General features: G+C 33.3%; 1 protein-coding gene across 4 annotated transcripts in view; it reads left to right on the top strand.

Annotated features, from left to right (window-relative positions):
- LOC140753108 (uncharacterized) overlaps positions 1-16,675 on the top strand; it is a 251,251-nt gene that overhangs the window by 9,842 nt on the left and 224,734 nt on the right. For 3 of the 4 annotated variants that reach the window (XM_073087490.1, XM_073087493.1, XM_073087491.1), the window contains exon 2: positions 643-742. In XM_073087490.1, the coding sequence (XP_072943591.1) occupies positions 644-742 (99 nt within the window). In that variant the 5' untranslated portion in view covers position 643. Of the gene's footprint in view, positions 1-642; positions 743-16,675 lie in introns of those variants that run through there. The other variant, XM_073087492.1, reaches the window with a different exon arrangement.

A 16,675-nucleotide genomic window follows, 5' to 3' on the forward strand; every position in this document is an offset into this window, starting at 1 on the left:
TACTACTCACTCAACTATATGAGAATGAGAATTCATATGCAATCTACTTTTATACCACAATGAAAATACAACTACACTCTACTGATACAGAAAGAAATTGTATAAAACTTGTATTTATATAAGAAAATACAAATTTAACGGATTCGGTCCAAATTTTAAGCTATGAAAATAAGCGAGATATTAAAAATATTTTAGCTTATTAACTTGTAATGTTCGTATGTTAAATAATATTACAAAAGTATACTTAATTCATACCTAGAGCATTTAGTTTTATCCTCCTCTTAGCTTATTATATTTTAATCTTCCTCTATGGAATTTTGATTTGCCTTACCATTTCCCTACTATTTGCAAAAGACTCAAGCCGTTATATATACATTGTCTTCTGTTCTGTCTGGATGTAGAGAGACGGTAGTGCCTGAAAGTATCCGAAGTCTACAACTGGCTTAGCGCTAACATAAATAAAATATTTTACAAGATAAACAATAGAAATTGTGATAGACCAAGGGTCGAAACTGGCACCTGTCAGTCCTTTGTTACGGTCCATTGTTTAGTATATCACTTGTTACTTGTCTGTCCACAGAGTCCATTGACCTGCAAGTACCTCATAAATATTATTAATAAACGTTTATCAATATATTACAGGATGTCACGCAAATCTCGTCAGGGGTACAGCATCCGCCACTTGCTCCAGCTGCCGAGTTCGCGCAGCCCCCCCGCGCATCCCCCTTTGCCCAGTGTCAAGGTCAGTCACCTACACCTTCGAAAACCAGAAATAATTCGGCACCGCAACTATTTCTGTACCAGCTTTCTAACAACAGCTGCCCTCAAACGACACAAAGCTGCAACTTAATAAAAATTAAAGAAAATCACATTAAGAAAATTTAGGGTTTAAGGAAAGTTTAAGGAAAAAAATCTCTAGCACAATAATTTGGCTTTTTGAGTAATTGATTCCATTACCCTAAAAGTAATTATTAGTTACATTATAATTAGTTTATTTATGACAAACTTGGATAGACGCTCCTTAATAGGAAGTCCTGAAAAAATAAGCAACTTGGTTTTACATTAGATCTCGCTTTCGATGTCGATCTCGAACTTTATGCGGCATGAGAACTGCTTTGCGAAATTTACTATTTTGTGGTTTTGATGACAAAAATGATTTCTAATTCCCGTATATCTTTAAAAAGTGCATAAGTGCTGGCCTATTTCAAGCCTCGGCCTATTAAGAAGGCGATTCTCCAAACACTATTATTTAAATCACTTTATAAACATACGAATAAGCACTTTTATAATATACCTATATCGATTATTTATTATCGTTGGTCGTTACCGTCAGTAGTAGCGCAGAATAAACAGCAACTCACGATGCCGTAGGTACCAAAATAAAACACGCCTAAAGAAGTTTTTCTGCGAAACCCAATTACAAGCAGCCATACCGCATTGGTAAAGAAAGTTTAAATAACTTATCAAACAAGATATAACTGGCATAATATTACGATAATCTTTGTGAACTTTCGACAAACATTGATTTGATAAAGTCGGTTTTCTTTGCTTGCTTCCTAGGAATCTAAATAATTGATATAAACAATGATTTGATAGAGTTTTCTTTGCTTGCTTCCTAGGTATCTAAATAATTGAGTAGACGGCCGTAGCAGTAGTGAGTCATTTCGTGGTATTCATAAATTATTCGCGAAAGGTGGTAAATCAACATGTAGAAAATTCACATGCAGTCCACCCTTATTATAATATTGAAGTAAGTGGTCACTGTCACACATGGACGTTTATAACCAAATCTATATAAAATAGGGGATCACCCTGAAGTCAATAATTTCAGAAGCGTTACCATTTTTGACCAAAAACAATTGTTGACTCGTATGTTAGTCAGCCAGCATTCAAACCTTTTCCCTAAAACGAATTTCTTTACACCGGAAAAATGTATGACGATGGTACCTTCACGGTAGGGTCAGTTCGCACATCCTATTTAAAAGGTGATACAAATCTTTTAAACCTTATGTAAACACTACATCAAACCTAAAAACACCTTCATATAGAAACTAAAAATACATATAGAAATTACAAAATACCTAGTATCAATCAAAAACTTTATACTTGCTATTTTATATAAGTAAACCTAATATTTAACCAAATGACATAATCAAATATTGTTTCTATCTCAAATTGGCAACGTCAAATGGTACCTTCCTACGACTTCGAGCGAATCAACATTTAAAAGCTACGCATATACTTAACAATAGTAATTTTCTTTATTAATACTTCTATATCATCATAAAATCTTGAAGACTGTGGAAGTTTCCTAGTCATAACTTCACGAATTATTCCGCCGCTGAGAAAGGCTTTGAAACCCACAAGTCTCGGTGCCTATATCCACGCAAGTTTACACCCACTTTGGTAATGTGTTGGCTAGCTTATTTCCATTACATAATAATACATTTTATGGCGTTTTGAAAGATGCAATGCATCTATTACCGATATTATATGGGCCTATTTTAAAGTGAAATTGGTTATAGATGTGAATAGAGTTAAAACTACTTCAGACCACATACTTGTAACTTTTTTTAGATAAAATATATTCGATATAAATCGCTAGAAAAAATACGTGACTCCTCCCAGCATGCCAAAAATTACGATATTTAGTTGAAACCATAGATTAGTAAAGATTACTCGCTCCTAACAAAACCTTTTGACAATTGTCACTGTCAATTATTTTCGTGTTTGAAAAATATTTAAAAAATGTAGTTTTTAGATCATTTTCAATGAAACGATATTTCTTCGCACTTTTTCTTCGATTTCGTGTCTTAACTGCGCATGTCGGCATTATTCCGCGTAAATTACATCATGGCAGCCATTAAATGGCTGTCAGAATTGTCAGCTGTTTAAGTCATTTAATGGCTTCCTTCAATTACAAGACGGTGAGATATCTATACTTATCTACGGTTAAAACAAGTTATGTATTTTATGTAAGCGGATGCACGAAAAGCGTCCTAAATGTCATATTTAAGTCATCATCATCCCAAACTGTCCCACTGGGTACAAATCTCCTCTCAATGTGTATGTATCATAATGGATGTCATGTACCTTAATAGTTTTATTTTTCTAATGTTATAATATTGATACTAATTGTTTTTATCTTTTATATTTCCCCGAGTACCTATGGTTGTTGATGTAAACAATTTATGCAATAATATGGTTATATTTAAAAAAAAGAAATAAAATAACTTTGCATGTAATTTTTTAATAAGATTATAATTGTAATTATTTTGTATATAATAAAATATGCATAATTTAAAATCGAACTGTATTTAAATAAACAAAACAAGTAGCTCTTGGCGCTTCATTAACAAAACATTCTAAATAATAGCCAAGCCTTTCTCATCAACTTCTAAAACAATCTGAAAACAGTACTTAAACGTAACACAACGCAAGTCTTTTGTTCAAATTATTTACTCAAACTCCATTGGCTTTATCTGGTTCTTCATTGTCTTTTAACAGTGTTTACTTACAAAGTTTCGTTCTACGAAAACTTCTACAGACGTAGCACTTTCGCTACACCAGCGCCTCTAGCGGGAAAAAGTAGATTTAAATATTTCTAAACACATTATAGAAAGTTTATTGCATACAAGTATTGTTTTAATAAACAAATATAATTTAAAAAATACTACTCGTTAATTAACATAAAATAAAATGTATTGATCTTATAGTTAAACTGTCTATTCACTGAAAAAGTCATATCACAATACGCACTGAGTTGAAATTCCTTCGTTATGAATGCCGAGCTACTTAGAAACTCACCCTCCCGTTCAAGTTATACTTTGTTCCGTAGGGTGGCGGGTTTGTCAGTAAGCTCCGTAACGACATAGTTCGCCATATTCTAAATAGATGGCGCTGATGTTATATTGTATAATCAAGGATATTTCGTGAATATTGTTACGTTTAGTTATTTTTTAGGGATACATGCACGTGATAAATAGTAATTGATTTATTATTATATCACATAAATAGTATTGATCTATTATTATAACACATAAATATATTTTTCAAAATTTAATAACTAAAATAATTTAAGAAATTTAAATAATAAAATATGCACTAAGATATTAAATTAAAAAAAAGTACAAAATAAAAGATGTAGGCATTTAACATCTATTTACTTAAATATCATTATAGATTATTGTATAGTTTGTATTGAATAGATTATTGTATCATCTAGGTATGCAATAGGCAGACTTTTTTCGGTACAGTTACCACTTTATATATACCGACCAATGCAATTTATCCATTGTGAAGTTGTAACTTTTCTTAAACATCTGTAACTCATACTAAATAATACAAGAATTGAAATTGCTACTGCCGTGATGGTATTTTTAAAAACTGGAATAGAAAATATTGTTTTTTATAAGATTAAAGTAAAAAGGAGGTTGATGTCTACCTGATTAAACGTGTTCAATGTCGCCCATGAACATCTATGACCAATCCCACGCAAAACCGGTTCTACCGAAAGCTGACCACTGATGCGTTACTACTCCTGAGTACTAAGACGCTTGCCTCATATGTTAATCAGCCGTGAATTAGTTTAGTAATTAATATTCAAACTCATTCATTCATTCATTCATTCATTCACCCATCGAAATGTAAGAACTTCACGCTAAAAATAGGTGTGGCGGTGATACCGTCCTAATCGAATCATACCGGTTTACTCTACTACCTTACGTGTAAATATGAAATAGAGATGTCAGTATCCGTTAATAAATTCATAGAATAACATTCATAGAAGAACAATACTATAATAAACTACTATTACAACTTACCAACCAGCGTACGAGCATAGCAGGGTTGCTAACCTTAGTTTTTTTCTCTCGTACATCATCATCAACCCATTACTGTCCCACTGCTAGACACGGGTCTCCTCTCATAATGAGAAGGATTAGGCCAAAATCCACCGCGCTGGCCAAGTGCGTATTGGTAGACTTCACATACATTCAAGATTTTTTTTTATAAATCTCTCATATACGCCGGTTTCCTCACGATGTTTTCCTTCGCCGTTTAACTAGTGTTAATTAATTTCTAATACGCACATACGAGTAATTTTGAAAAATCAGAGGATTTGAACCTCGGACCCCTCGATCGAGAGGCCGAGTTTCTTAACCACTTGGCTATCACTGCTACATCTCGTACAAAAATAGATAAAATCTAGTATTTTGCCTTTTAAACCTCGTACACTCCATAGAGATGGTATATAGGCAAAGAAATATCTGAAATGTCTATTTATCAGGTAATAAAGAGGTCGTCGGGATTAAAAAATCACTGAAACACGTATTTGTCATAAAAAATTCGCTAATGCCTTTTGAAATCGTTATCTCGTATATATTTGTAGGGTGCTGATAGCGTCCTCGTACGTAGTACAAAAACCAAAAATCGAGTATTTGTTCGTACAAATACGAGATTTTTGGTTTCACGAGAAAGTTGGCAACGTATGGGAATTCATGAGAATACCCATACGTTGCCAACTGTATGGGAATTCTCGTGAATTCCCATACAATTGGCAACGTTGGTATAGATACACCCTATATGAAAGTCATTCTGGACTTAGCAATTGTAATAAGCTAAATTAGTTTCCAACGAGCAGTTTAACCCAATCGTACAAATAAAATTGAACATTCCTATCAAAAGCAACCCATTTAGTTTTCGTTAGTTACCCATACCGTCCTCCCCCATCGCATTCTTGATACAACTATTCGAATTGGCTTTCAGTATTTATTTACAAAGCGAAATCAACTATTTATTTGGCAGAAGACGGCTTTGATCCTCCAATGACCTCGTACAAACATACCGCTGACCTTCTAATAAAAGGTACTGTGGGAGTACTGTGGATGTGATTTTGAATTAAACATTATTTGTGATTAAATGTAGGTTTTATGCTCTGTAAGTTACGAGACATGTTTTTTGAAGTTTGTATACGAACAATTTATTGTGTAATAACATTAATTTCATCGTTTGCCATGATAATGAAACGATTTTTTCTTTACACAGTTATTTAATCAAGTACTTATGAAAGTTTTGATACATTTTACTATTATGTGGTACAATATGGTTCTACCGAGGAGGTACAATTCTACACTTATTTCATTTTAATGTGTGGATGCCAGCTGTCTTACATATGAGATGTCCATATTAGCCCGTAGTGGCAACGCAACTGTAATCAGCTTCAGGTAGAACCCGTTCTATATAAATTTGGTCACGAATGTCCATGGGTGGTAACAAGTCACCATCAAGTGGACAACAAGCTCGACAAAAATCTTTTATAAAAATGTCGGTTTATTTTATTAACAAATAATTTACATTACGTTATTCCTATGTATGAATGAATTTAACCAACTGTAATTAAAAGTAACTAAATAAACGTTTACAACATACATCTAAAGTGACTAAAATGTAAGACATATCCATACTACACAAACACGTACAAGGAAAAAAGGGTTTCTTTTCACGGGCCGCCGACGTCCGTAAGCTTTCCTTGTCCGGCGTCTCGCCTACATTTGTCTACATTTCCGCGATCTGCTCGAATTAATGTGTTTACTGGGGTCACTCAGCGATACAAATCTTCAAGATTGATGGCCTTTTATTTCTATAGTCCACAAATGCAATGGATATATTTAGAATACGTTACGGAAATTTATGGTTAGGTTTTAGTACGTTATGTAAATTAGCGTTGTTAAAGTGTTTTAAGTCTGATTTTAATTGCATTTACGAAGTTCATTATTTATAGTTTTTATATGACCACAAATAAAACTGATTCGTTTATTTTCTTACAAGGAACTATTATAAGTACAAAAAACAGTAATTTGTTACTAAAATTCAAATCTTATTTCATCGACGATTAGTCGTTACATGTTTTTAAGTACTTTTGTTAAGTACTTGATGGAAATCTAAGTAAGATATTATATAAAATATAAAGAGTTATTTAAACTACTTTAAACAAACTACTTTAGGGGTGCGCATTAAAAGATGTTCCTTCATAAACTCGTAGCACACAAGTTCCTACATAGCTACACCTGTAGCTATCTCGTAGCAAGTTGAAACAAAGAAAATCTCGTAGACGCATTTTTGTCAATAAATCGGTCGTTAAGCGGGCGAAGTGTTAAGTGATTAAGCGCACAGCGGGCGACCGGACTCTTGCGCGCCGATTTGTTAAACAGTGTTGTACCTTGTGTAAACGTAGTGATGGGAAATAAATCGGACAACCTCGATATTAAATGTAATATTTCGATAAAATAAAAATGAAGCAAACTGTCATGCAATCCTATTTCTTTTTTGTTGTCTACTCATATGTACAGTTCTTTGAATTTCTATGTTTTTCAAATAACACAAGACTGTAATTAGTTTTAAAACCCTAAAATGTAGTTTGAATAATATTTTATACGAACTCGTATGTTCTGGATATAAAATAGAAAAAAAAAAAATTAACAAAAAAATAAAACCGACTTCTATGTCACTACAAAGTAAAAAATAATTGAAATAAATGTTGGTTTAGTACATATTTCTGAAGTCGGCGCTCATATTGGACACGCTGTTATCAAACGAAATATATTGAGAATCATATTGGACACGCTGTTATCAAACGAAATATATTGAGCGCCGACTTCAGAAATATGTACTAAACCAAAATTTATTTCAATTATTTTTTACTTTGTAGTGACATAGAAGTCGGTTTTATTTTTTTGTTAAATTTTTTTTTTTCACCCTTTTTAGTGATGATATGCTAACGTTTGTATTAATATTATGTAAAATTGTATAAATGTGATCATGAATAAAGGTAAGGTGTGAATAGATACGGATTGGACCCACCCGCTCGCAGGGCGCTGCCGCGCCCTTCTCGCTTAGTTTTATATTGTCTTATATGTTCCAACCGAACCTAACCAATTCAATACGAAACACTATAGGCGAAGCTTTATGAGATACTAATTATTGGCTAGGTTAGGTAACAGATAAGTAAATAAATCAAACTAGGTGGTAAAACTCTGCGAGTGAACCGGTCCAATTTACCTTAATTCAATAGTTAAGAAAAGAAAAAGGAGTTGATGGTCAAATTTTTCATCATATATCTCTGTCTAGCTACTTCATTACAACAAATGTTTAATCTATATACTTTACATGGGAGGCACCTCTGCATCATCAGGATTGAAGAATTGAAGGTCATATCTTCCATCATATGTCTCTACTCAAAGACCTTATCATATATTCGTAAGCTCCAAATGCCTAAGTTGTATGGTTGAGGCAGGAGGCACTTCTGCATTATCAGAGTTGAAGAGTAGAAGGTCAAATTTTCCATCATATATCTACTATCTACTACTATCTACCTATCAACCTTATTGAATATTCATAAGCATCAAATGCCTAACTTGTATGGCTGAGGCAGGAGGCACCTCTGCATTATCAGAGTTGAAGAGTGGAAGGTCAAATTTTCCATCATATCATGATAACCTAGACACTCAATGTTCATTTTAAGTTTCATGAGAATTGAGTGGGCAGAAGGTAAGTTGTCATAAAATATGTAAAAAGCAGGGGTAGTGATGATGAGTTCCACCCCATAACTTAAATTCTAATCATCAGAGCGTACTAATGTTAAGGTAGGAAAGTACCGCAACGAAACACCCTTTCATATGAAAAAAAGAAAATTAAAATTGGTTTAGAAATACTCGACTTATTCAAGTTTCTATGAAATCGGGTTTTTCCAATTTTCCGGGAAAACTGGAGGAAATTTTGAAATTTCCTCGAAATGGGACCCCCTGTGAAACTAGCCGCATACAATGGTGTATGAATCATGTCGATCGGTCGCGGCATCGCGAAAAAATCGCCGAACAAACATAAAAAAATAAAAAATAAAAAATATATACGGTCGAATTGAGTAACCTCCTCCTTTTTCGAAGTCGGTTAAAAAATAGAAACCAATGGATAGCATCTCCAAGACGTCATAAACACAGATTAATTAGGAAGTTGGGATTAATAATACAATCAATATCATCATAGGTATTTACTGCATTAAATTAAGTATATTTATTTTGTATACACTTACGAAGACCCTAAAAATTGTCAATTACTTTGTTTTTGTAAATAATCCGTACTGGTAAGTAACCTCGACTTAGAAGATAACTAACATCTATTAAAATAATATTTATTTGTTCATGTACTTAAGTATGCAGAGCAGTAAGCGTTATTCATGCCTCTAACCTTATTTTATTAAAAATCTAATTCAAATATCGATATTAGTATCATTAAGTAATTGCAACCCTAGCCGGAACGAATCCTGTTGAAAGCTATATTTCTTTCTGCCCACCGCCGGCCCTCCCGATAATTTACAGGCGGCCAGACCCGTAATGTGCAGGCCGATTGAAACATAGCTCTAATTGATATTTATAGTTCAGAAGGTGCTATAATAATGTTTCATAAAATATAAACAATTGAATAAGTAGTAATCATACATACTTAACATATAGTACATCAATTAGAAATAAAGCACCTACTTAATATTTTAAATTATGTATTAGTGACGTAGTTGTTCTCATAGACTTAGATTTTTTTCGCTACGTAGTTCTTGTTTAATATTTTTTGGATATACCTTTTTAGTTCTGTTCTTTTTTAGTTCTGTGTAATCATACAATTTTAAAATAGTAAGCTATCCACCAAGGGATATAAATAACATTACAATTATACTTATTGTAAGATGTTTCTTCAAAACTGTCAAATACAAATCTAGACTGTATGAACAATTTGGCAAGTAGATATATTTGTAGTAGTAGTAGATAAATGTATTTTATGTGTAAAGAAGACAGAAAATAATTTTGTAACGTAAATATTTATCAATCAATTCATCTTTGCGACTGCAAGGTGAAGGTAAACTATGCCATCGAATGGCTATAAAAGCGATTGAGCAATGTGTCTTTCTACAGCTCCGGTTCCAACACCAGCCTCTTTATTGTTCCCGCGCGAACACTTCCCGATAGATGCTTGTAATACTAATGTACTACGTGCCAAATATTTTTAAACTACAAACTTAACTTTGCCAACTTTAACCTAAGTGGCTAACTGGCTAGGCAGAATAAGTTGAAAATTCATAGACACAAATCTTCTTATTAATATTATTTAAGGGAGATATGAAATTTAAAACATTAGTTTTGCTTACGACAGCACATTATAATTCTATAACAACAATAATAATAACCATTAATGATATTATTTTCATTTATCGCGAAATAGTTAACGCGATTAATAGCAAATTATTTAATTAATCAGTTATTGTTCCTTTCCGGCAATTCTTTTACGACAAAAAATATTTGGGCTTTAATATATACGTCTCACTACTTGATACGGCCATGCTGATTAACAGAACCACACTTTAGACAAGCTATTGTTATAGCTATCAGGCATATAATAGATATATATATTTCCTAATAATTCAAGAATATACATTATAATGTCGAAAATCAGTCAATGTGCCTGTGTTTTGAATTCTGGACCAAATGTTTGAGGAGCCAAAATTCCTACCAACATGCTCGTGCAAACACTTAACAAATATGTAAGTTATGAGTAAGTATAATTGATATATACAATATCTTTCTGCCGCGTTCCAACAATTTATCCACAAATAGAGCAATAAAAGCAATTGAGCAATGCATCTTGCTAACTCAGTGTTCAGTCTTTTATTGTTCCCGCGCGAGTACTTACCGATAAACGCCTGTAACGCGTGCCGATCACGACGACGATGTATGGGGTAACGATTATCAATATCAATAGATATTTGAAGCAGTGGTAATCTAGGTAATCACACTGGACTCCGAGGTTTGAATTGTTTGTATTAGAAATTAGTTCGGTATCTTCTGCTGGCCATAGTAGGCTTATTATGACACATCAGATGGGCTTCTTGTATATTTGCTACTTCTGCTTTATAAAAAAATAAGATAAGTCGCTGTTACAAACATGTTGCAATTGTTTTAAGGCGAATCAGCATTCTGGAATGATAAATATATTGATTAAATGAAAATTACATTTTGAAAATTTTAAAGAATCTAGCAGTTAGCAGTTTCAATCACAGAAATCAAACGACAATCTCTCAAAAGCCGTAAAACTTCGTAGATGTTAAGACATAATTCGACGTAAAATATCGCTTGGCATTACTGTAATATGGCACAACTGAAACAAAAGAGTATCAAATTCTACATATTACACTATGTTCCAACTCAAGTATGAGTTTCTAAATCATTTATCAACACCCAATAGGATGGCGTAACAAATTTCTATATAACATTCTGTTTTCAAGCGGACCATAGGACGTGACCCTCCACCGCAGAATGCGGACCTCCTAACGAGTTTTTGAGAGAAACTACCAAGGAAGCTATCTTAAAGGCATTTGCACTTTGTAACTAAATTCACTGGAAAGAGATATGGGATGTTCTTTGTTGTGGACGGACGGTAAATGACTGCAAATTCTAGTGTGGAACAAATGTTTCAGAACGGATTTGACCAAACGTAATAAAATAAAATTATTTCGTACAATGCATGTAATTTGTAATTACAACATATTTTGAGACGATGATACTACCTTCAATATTCTTTGCGTACTTATTTGTAAAGGTTTTTTTTAAGAATCATTTATTTTTAATTTAACTATCATTAGCATAAATTTGCAAGGAGAAGAAATGGCCGAAAGAAAATATATAATTTGTCCATTTAATGTACTTAGGTATCCACAAAACGTTGCTAGAAATCAAAATAAAACTCCAATATTACCAGGTTAATAATTGTGACTACTATGTATAGCACATAGGAAGTAATGAATTCCATCAGTACAATCTTAATAAAATAGTACCAATAGTCGTGGTGAAATAGTTATACGAGTATTGAATTTGGTTCAAAGCATCTTGGTTACAGATATAAAATGAAACAGCGTTAGTAATAAACAACACAGCATATTCCTCAAGTAATAAACAACACAGCATAGTCTTCACTTCAAAATCCAGCGATGATCCATCCATTAAGTATTCATCCCGCGACATTAGTAGCAGCCGTTATTAAAACCACCTGTAAATCCCACACTCCTGCATATTGCTTGTCGACGCGCCACACGTATCGGGGGAGGCGTCCCTTCCGCCCTTGTGACTTTTGTCTCGAATCTCAGCGCACGTCTTGGACATCGGGGGCACGTCTTACGGAATTAATAATAAGCCAAGAAGCCGGGTGCGGTTTGGGCCGCAATGTGCCGAAATTTCCAACCCTAATTATGGGTCCTCTGCACTCACCGCGCGCGCAAACTTTCAACGTTCGCGCTCCGTTCGCCCATTGTTTATTAGTGTTGCGAACATCTTGCACCGGGTAGTAATAGTCAAATTAAGGATCTAAACGCCACGAATTGCTCGTCGTCTACGAGTACAGCGCTTATTTTGTCGTTTGGATTCTACGCGGCGTTTAGATGTTCGTTTACTGTCAAATGTAAAGCTCTACCAACTGGTGTTATGAGTGCTAATAAATAATAATATTTATTTTGCTGTTACTTACAGTTTCCCGTCTTTAGGTAATATTGTCTATACTAAACTGAAACTTTTGAATAATTGAAAGTAATCCCCCTCAATGTCAATAATTTAGATTTTCTCATACATTTTTAAGCTTTTGTAAATATTTTAATACAGACATCCTTCCACGCGAATTCGTCGTATTCAAATAAATGTCTAAACATCTCGTCAACATCAGTTACAATGTATTAAACAATATTCCGTACTAACCAGGGACTGTCGACATTGTCATGTCATGCCTGGGGGGGTATTATAGTTATGATCGGAAAAAAGATAAATATCTACTTATTTTCATGTTATTGTTACACTTCAACAGAATTGTTATCTTTGACCTCTGGGGGGTTTTTATTCATGTTATTCATACAACACGTATTATGTGTTTCTGGGTCTAGATTACACCCAAAACTTCTTTTTATGGCTACGTCAGTTCGGATTAAAATATTTTAAATTTATTATATGTGAAATAATAATATTCCCATTATCAAATTTAAATGAAAACTTCTTTCAGTCCAGTTAACCCGTTGATACGAGTAATAAGGTAGAACTTCGTTTCAAACATTCTTTTGTAAATAGACTAAAATCCTTTACGTTATTCAATTAAAATAGTTGCTTTTTAAATAGTTTACATTTTAATTTGAAACGATTTCTTACAATTTTAGCAAGTAATATATTTTACGATTAATTAAGTATTTTTAATTATTTATTTTCATTGTGATATACGTGAATACATCGTGAGAAAATCTGCGCACCTGTGAGATTTCAATAAAAAAATATCTCGAATATATGTGAAGTCTACCAATACGCACTTGGCCAGCGCGGTGGACTATGGCCAAATCCTTCTTATACTGAGACGAGACCCGTTCCCAGCAGTGGGATAATAATGGGTTGATGACGATGATGATAGGTGAAAACGTGGGTACGTGAATAGAGCTATGGTATCCAAAAATGTAAATGAAATATAATACTTTTAAAGTAATATGCGAATATTTACGATTGTATCTACTCGTACGTATCCAAAATGAGTATACCGAGATAATTTTGCTTCTGACTTGGAAAACATCCCAATACATAAACCTTTTCGCTCCAATTCCAATTATATTTCTAAGTAAATTATAAGGTATTTCTCCCATACTTTCTTGTGTATTTATAAATATGTCCCAATGTTTATTTGCGCTATATTAAATAAAAGTGATCAATCCCAAATTAAAATTATAGATCTAGTAACTTTTGGGGGCACTATTGAAAAAAAATATGAGAAAAAATAGTTTTATGTGACATTGTAGCTTTGGCAATAATTGGCATATTATTCATTTACTTTTAGTTGTTCCTACACAAAGGTGCTTTTTATTAAAATAACATTGGGTTGCATTTCCGTAACCACGCCCATAAATCTAAGTACACAAATTGAGTTATAACAAATATCTGCAGTTATTATAAAAAGCACAAATTGAAATGAAAACATTCATATATTTTGGGTACATGGGAAGATAAATCATTTAGTTCAAGACGTGCCTATCCCGTAAAGGAACGGATATTCATAATAATTTCACAAGGAGTAGGGTGAAAACATTACGTAAAATCCAAAGTTCGTTTCAAATTTCAATTACTTATTCGTTCGATGCGTGTGCTGCATGCGAGGGTTCCTTAGGAAATGAAACAACACTTAAACGTGATTTATGGTGGAAAATATTATTCTATTATGAATTACACATTGTTTTCCTGGCTGATCTGTGTATTTGTAAGGAATATATTACGCTCGAATTAAAATGTTTTGATTTATAGCGCTTCTTATGGGTACCAAGCGACTGTACGAGGTTCTCGTAAATTTAAGGTGCATAATATAGTCGAATGAAAGTTTCCAAAAACTTATATTTTTTTTATCTCGATAAAGAAACGAAAAATGACTCCAAAATGGACCTTTAAATCATAAAGAAACATTGATAATATATACCTGTCGGCGCATGAGAACATCCATAATAAGTTATGTCTGGCATAACTATTTTAATTTGGTATAATCTGGTTCGAAACAGGGTTCAATATGAAATTAGAAAATGTATTACTGAAAATAATCTCATTTAGTTGTGCCTTAACCGAATCTTAGCATAATTCAAAGCACCTACGGCCTCCAAATGGCTGCATAACAAATTTTATTTCCTTTAAAGGAGCGTCCGAACAAAAACAGAACGAGAAAGTTGGGCGGCACCGCGCGTCCTCTCGTGAATTTATATCGCTCGAAAACAAGAAAACAAAAGTGGAGTCGCGCCAAAGGTACATTATCTTAACAAAGTACAGCAATTAGGTACACGTTCCACATCTGACTATAATTTAAATATGATAAAACAGACGACCAAGAATACGGCCCTCGTCTTAACTTATTTATAAATTCTTCCTGTTCCACCCGCTAAGACGGCAAGGGCAACCCTTCTCCGTATAATGCAATAAAAGGGGCACTCATATAAGTATCACCGCTTTACGTGCTGTGATAAGGGCTAATCCCCTTTCGTGGGACGATCTCTCTACTTATTAGACCTTCTTGATTCTGTTTAAGAATTAAAGATTCTTAAGATATCCTTTTAGGGAGTTTTGCTGGAGTTAAATAAAGGAGCACTCTGTCCATCTTTACAAATTCGATGCCCATTTCGTTTCGCTTTTGAGATCGTGCGGTGTGTATAAAAAGAGTTGAGGTAGTTATCTACAAACACTTTTAAGATTTAAATTTGATAAATATATTTAAAGTCATTCTTGTCATTGAATGAAATAAAATTGAATTATAATAAGTAGGTATAATCTGTTTTACCCGTATCTAGGTTGCTAAATTTTATAATGTACTTACTTAACATTTCAATAATGATGTGATCTTAATTTCACTTTCTCCGAACAGGGTATGTGGATTTTATATTCATCCAAATACTTTTAGTGTACATATTATTGTGACAGTTTTTGTTTTTGTTGTTTTTGCGACAATAATATTAAAACGATCCATGAATGATATACTTTTTATACTGAGAAAAAGACTTAAAAAGGAACTTTGTACAATCTTTAATAGATATAGTAGAAATTAATTACATGCCATAAACGTAAAAGAAAACATTAAGCAAATTAAAAGATTAATCCTTGCTTAAAATAGAACGCTATTGAATAGGCATTTGAACAAAAACGAGAAGTTGAGACTGATAGCCACAATCCGTGAACGTGAAGGTTCTATCCGCTTCAAAGCTATAAAATTACAGATCAAAATTCTATCGACCCGGTGGCCTTTATTCGAGAGCACCGGAGCGCACTATCAAAGAAACTCTACTTAGGAGTTGGCGTCTTGGGCAAGTTTGTTCTCAAGGGTTGCGAGATGCGGGTAGGGGCACCGTTTTTGAATGTAAATAGTGGTGCGTGGGTCTCATATGAATTAAATTTAAGTAATTAATGGGTGCTCGGCTGGACTGGTTCGGCGGCTGATTAGATAGCATCAGCTCGCAGTTTTAATTAGCGATTAACTGTAATTATAGTAAATGCGATTGAAATTAATCGGCCTATATCTTAATTATTCCATTGTTTTAATTGTCGTAGATTATGATTATTTAGATATTTGTGTTAGTTGTATTGTGTTTTTAAGTATATTTACAAGATAATTTTTTGTGCAAAAATAAATAGTACAATGTCGCAAAAATTAATTAATGATTTATCATTAATCATGTTGTATTGTAATCCCTACTCTACATGTTAGCATTGTAAAGTTATTTCTGTTGGATTCCAAAAGTAATATATAATCGTATATCTCTTTACCGGTGTAAGAACTAACGTTGATTATTCATCGTTACAATAAAATAACTTATAAATCATAGTTTCTGTTATTAGACTTTATGCCATCTTACATATAAATATTACTTATATAATTTATATAACTTCGTAAACAAGTCAACATGTTACTCCTTCTCATATGGGCTTTGGGGACTGTAAGGTCATTTATTAATTATAATGAACCGTTAAGGGTGGAAGGGGGTAAGTCAGTTGAAGAAAGGGTGGCTATATTTTAAGATGTCGCCGTCATCTGGGCAGGAATGTGTGGTGTGCGGGTCAGCTTAATTATTTATTACTAAAATTAC

Source organism: Epargyreus clarus, unplaced genomic scaffold (assembly GCF_041222505.1).
Source record: "Epargyreus clarus isolate Ecla_fem2 unplaced genomic scaffold, WU_Ecla_fem_2.2 ptg000026l, whole genome shotgun sequence".
Classification (NCBI taxonomy): Eukaryota; Metazoa; Arthropoda; class Insecta; order Lepidoptera; family Hesperiidae; genus Epargyreus; species Epargyreus clarus.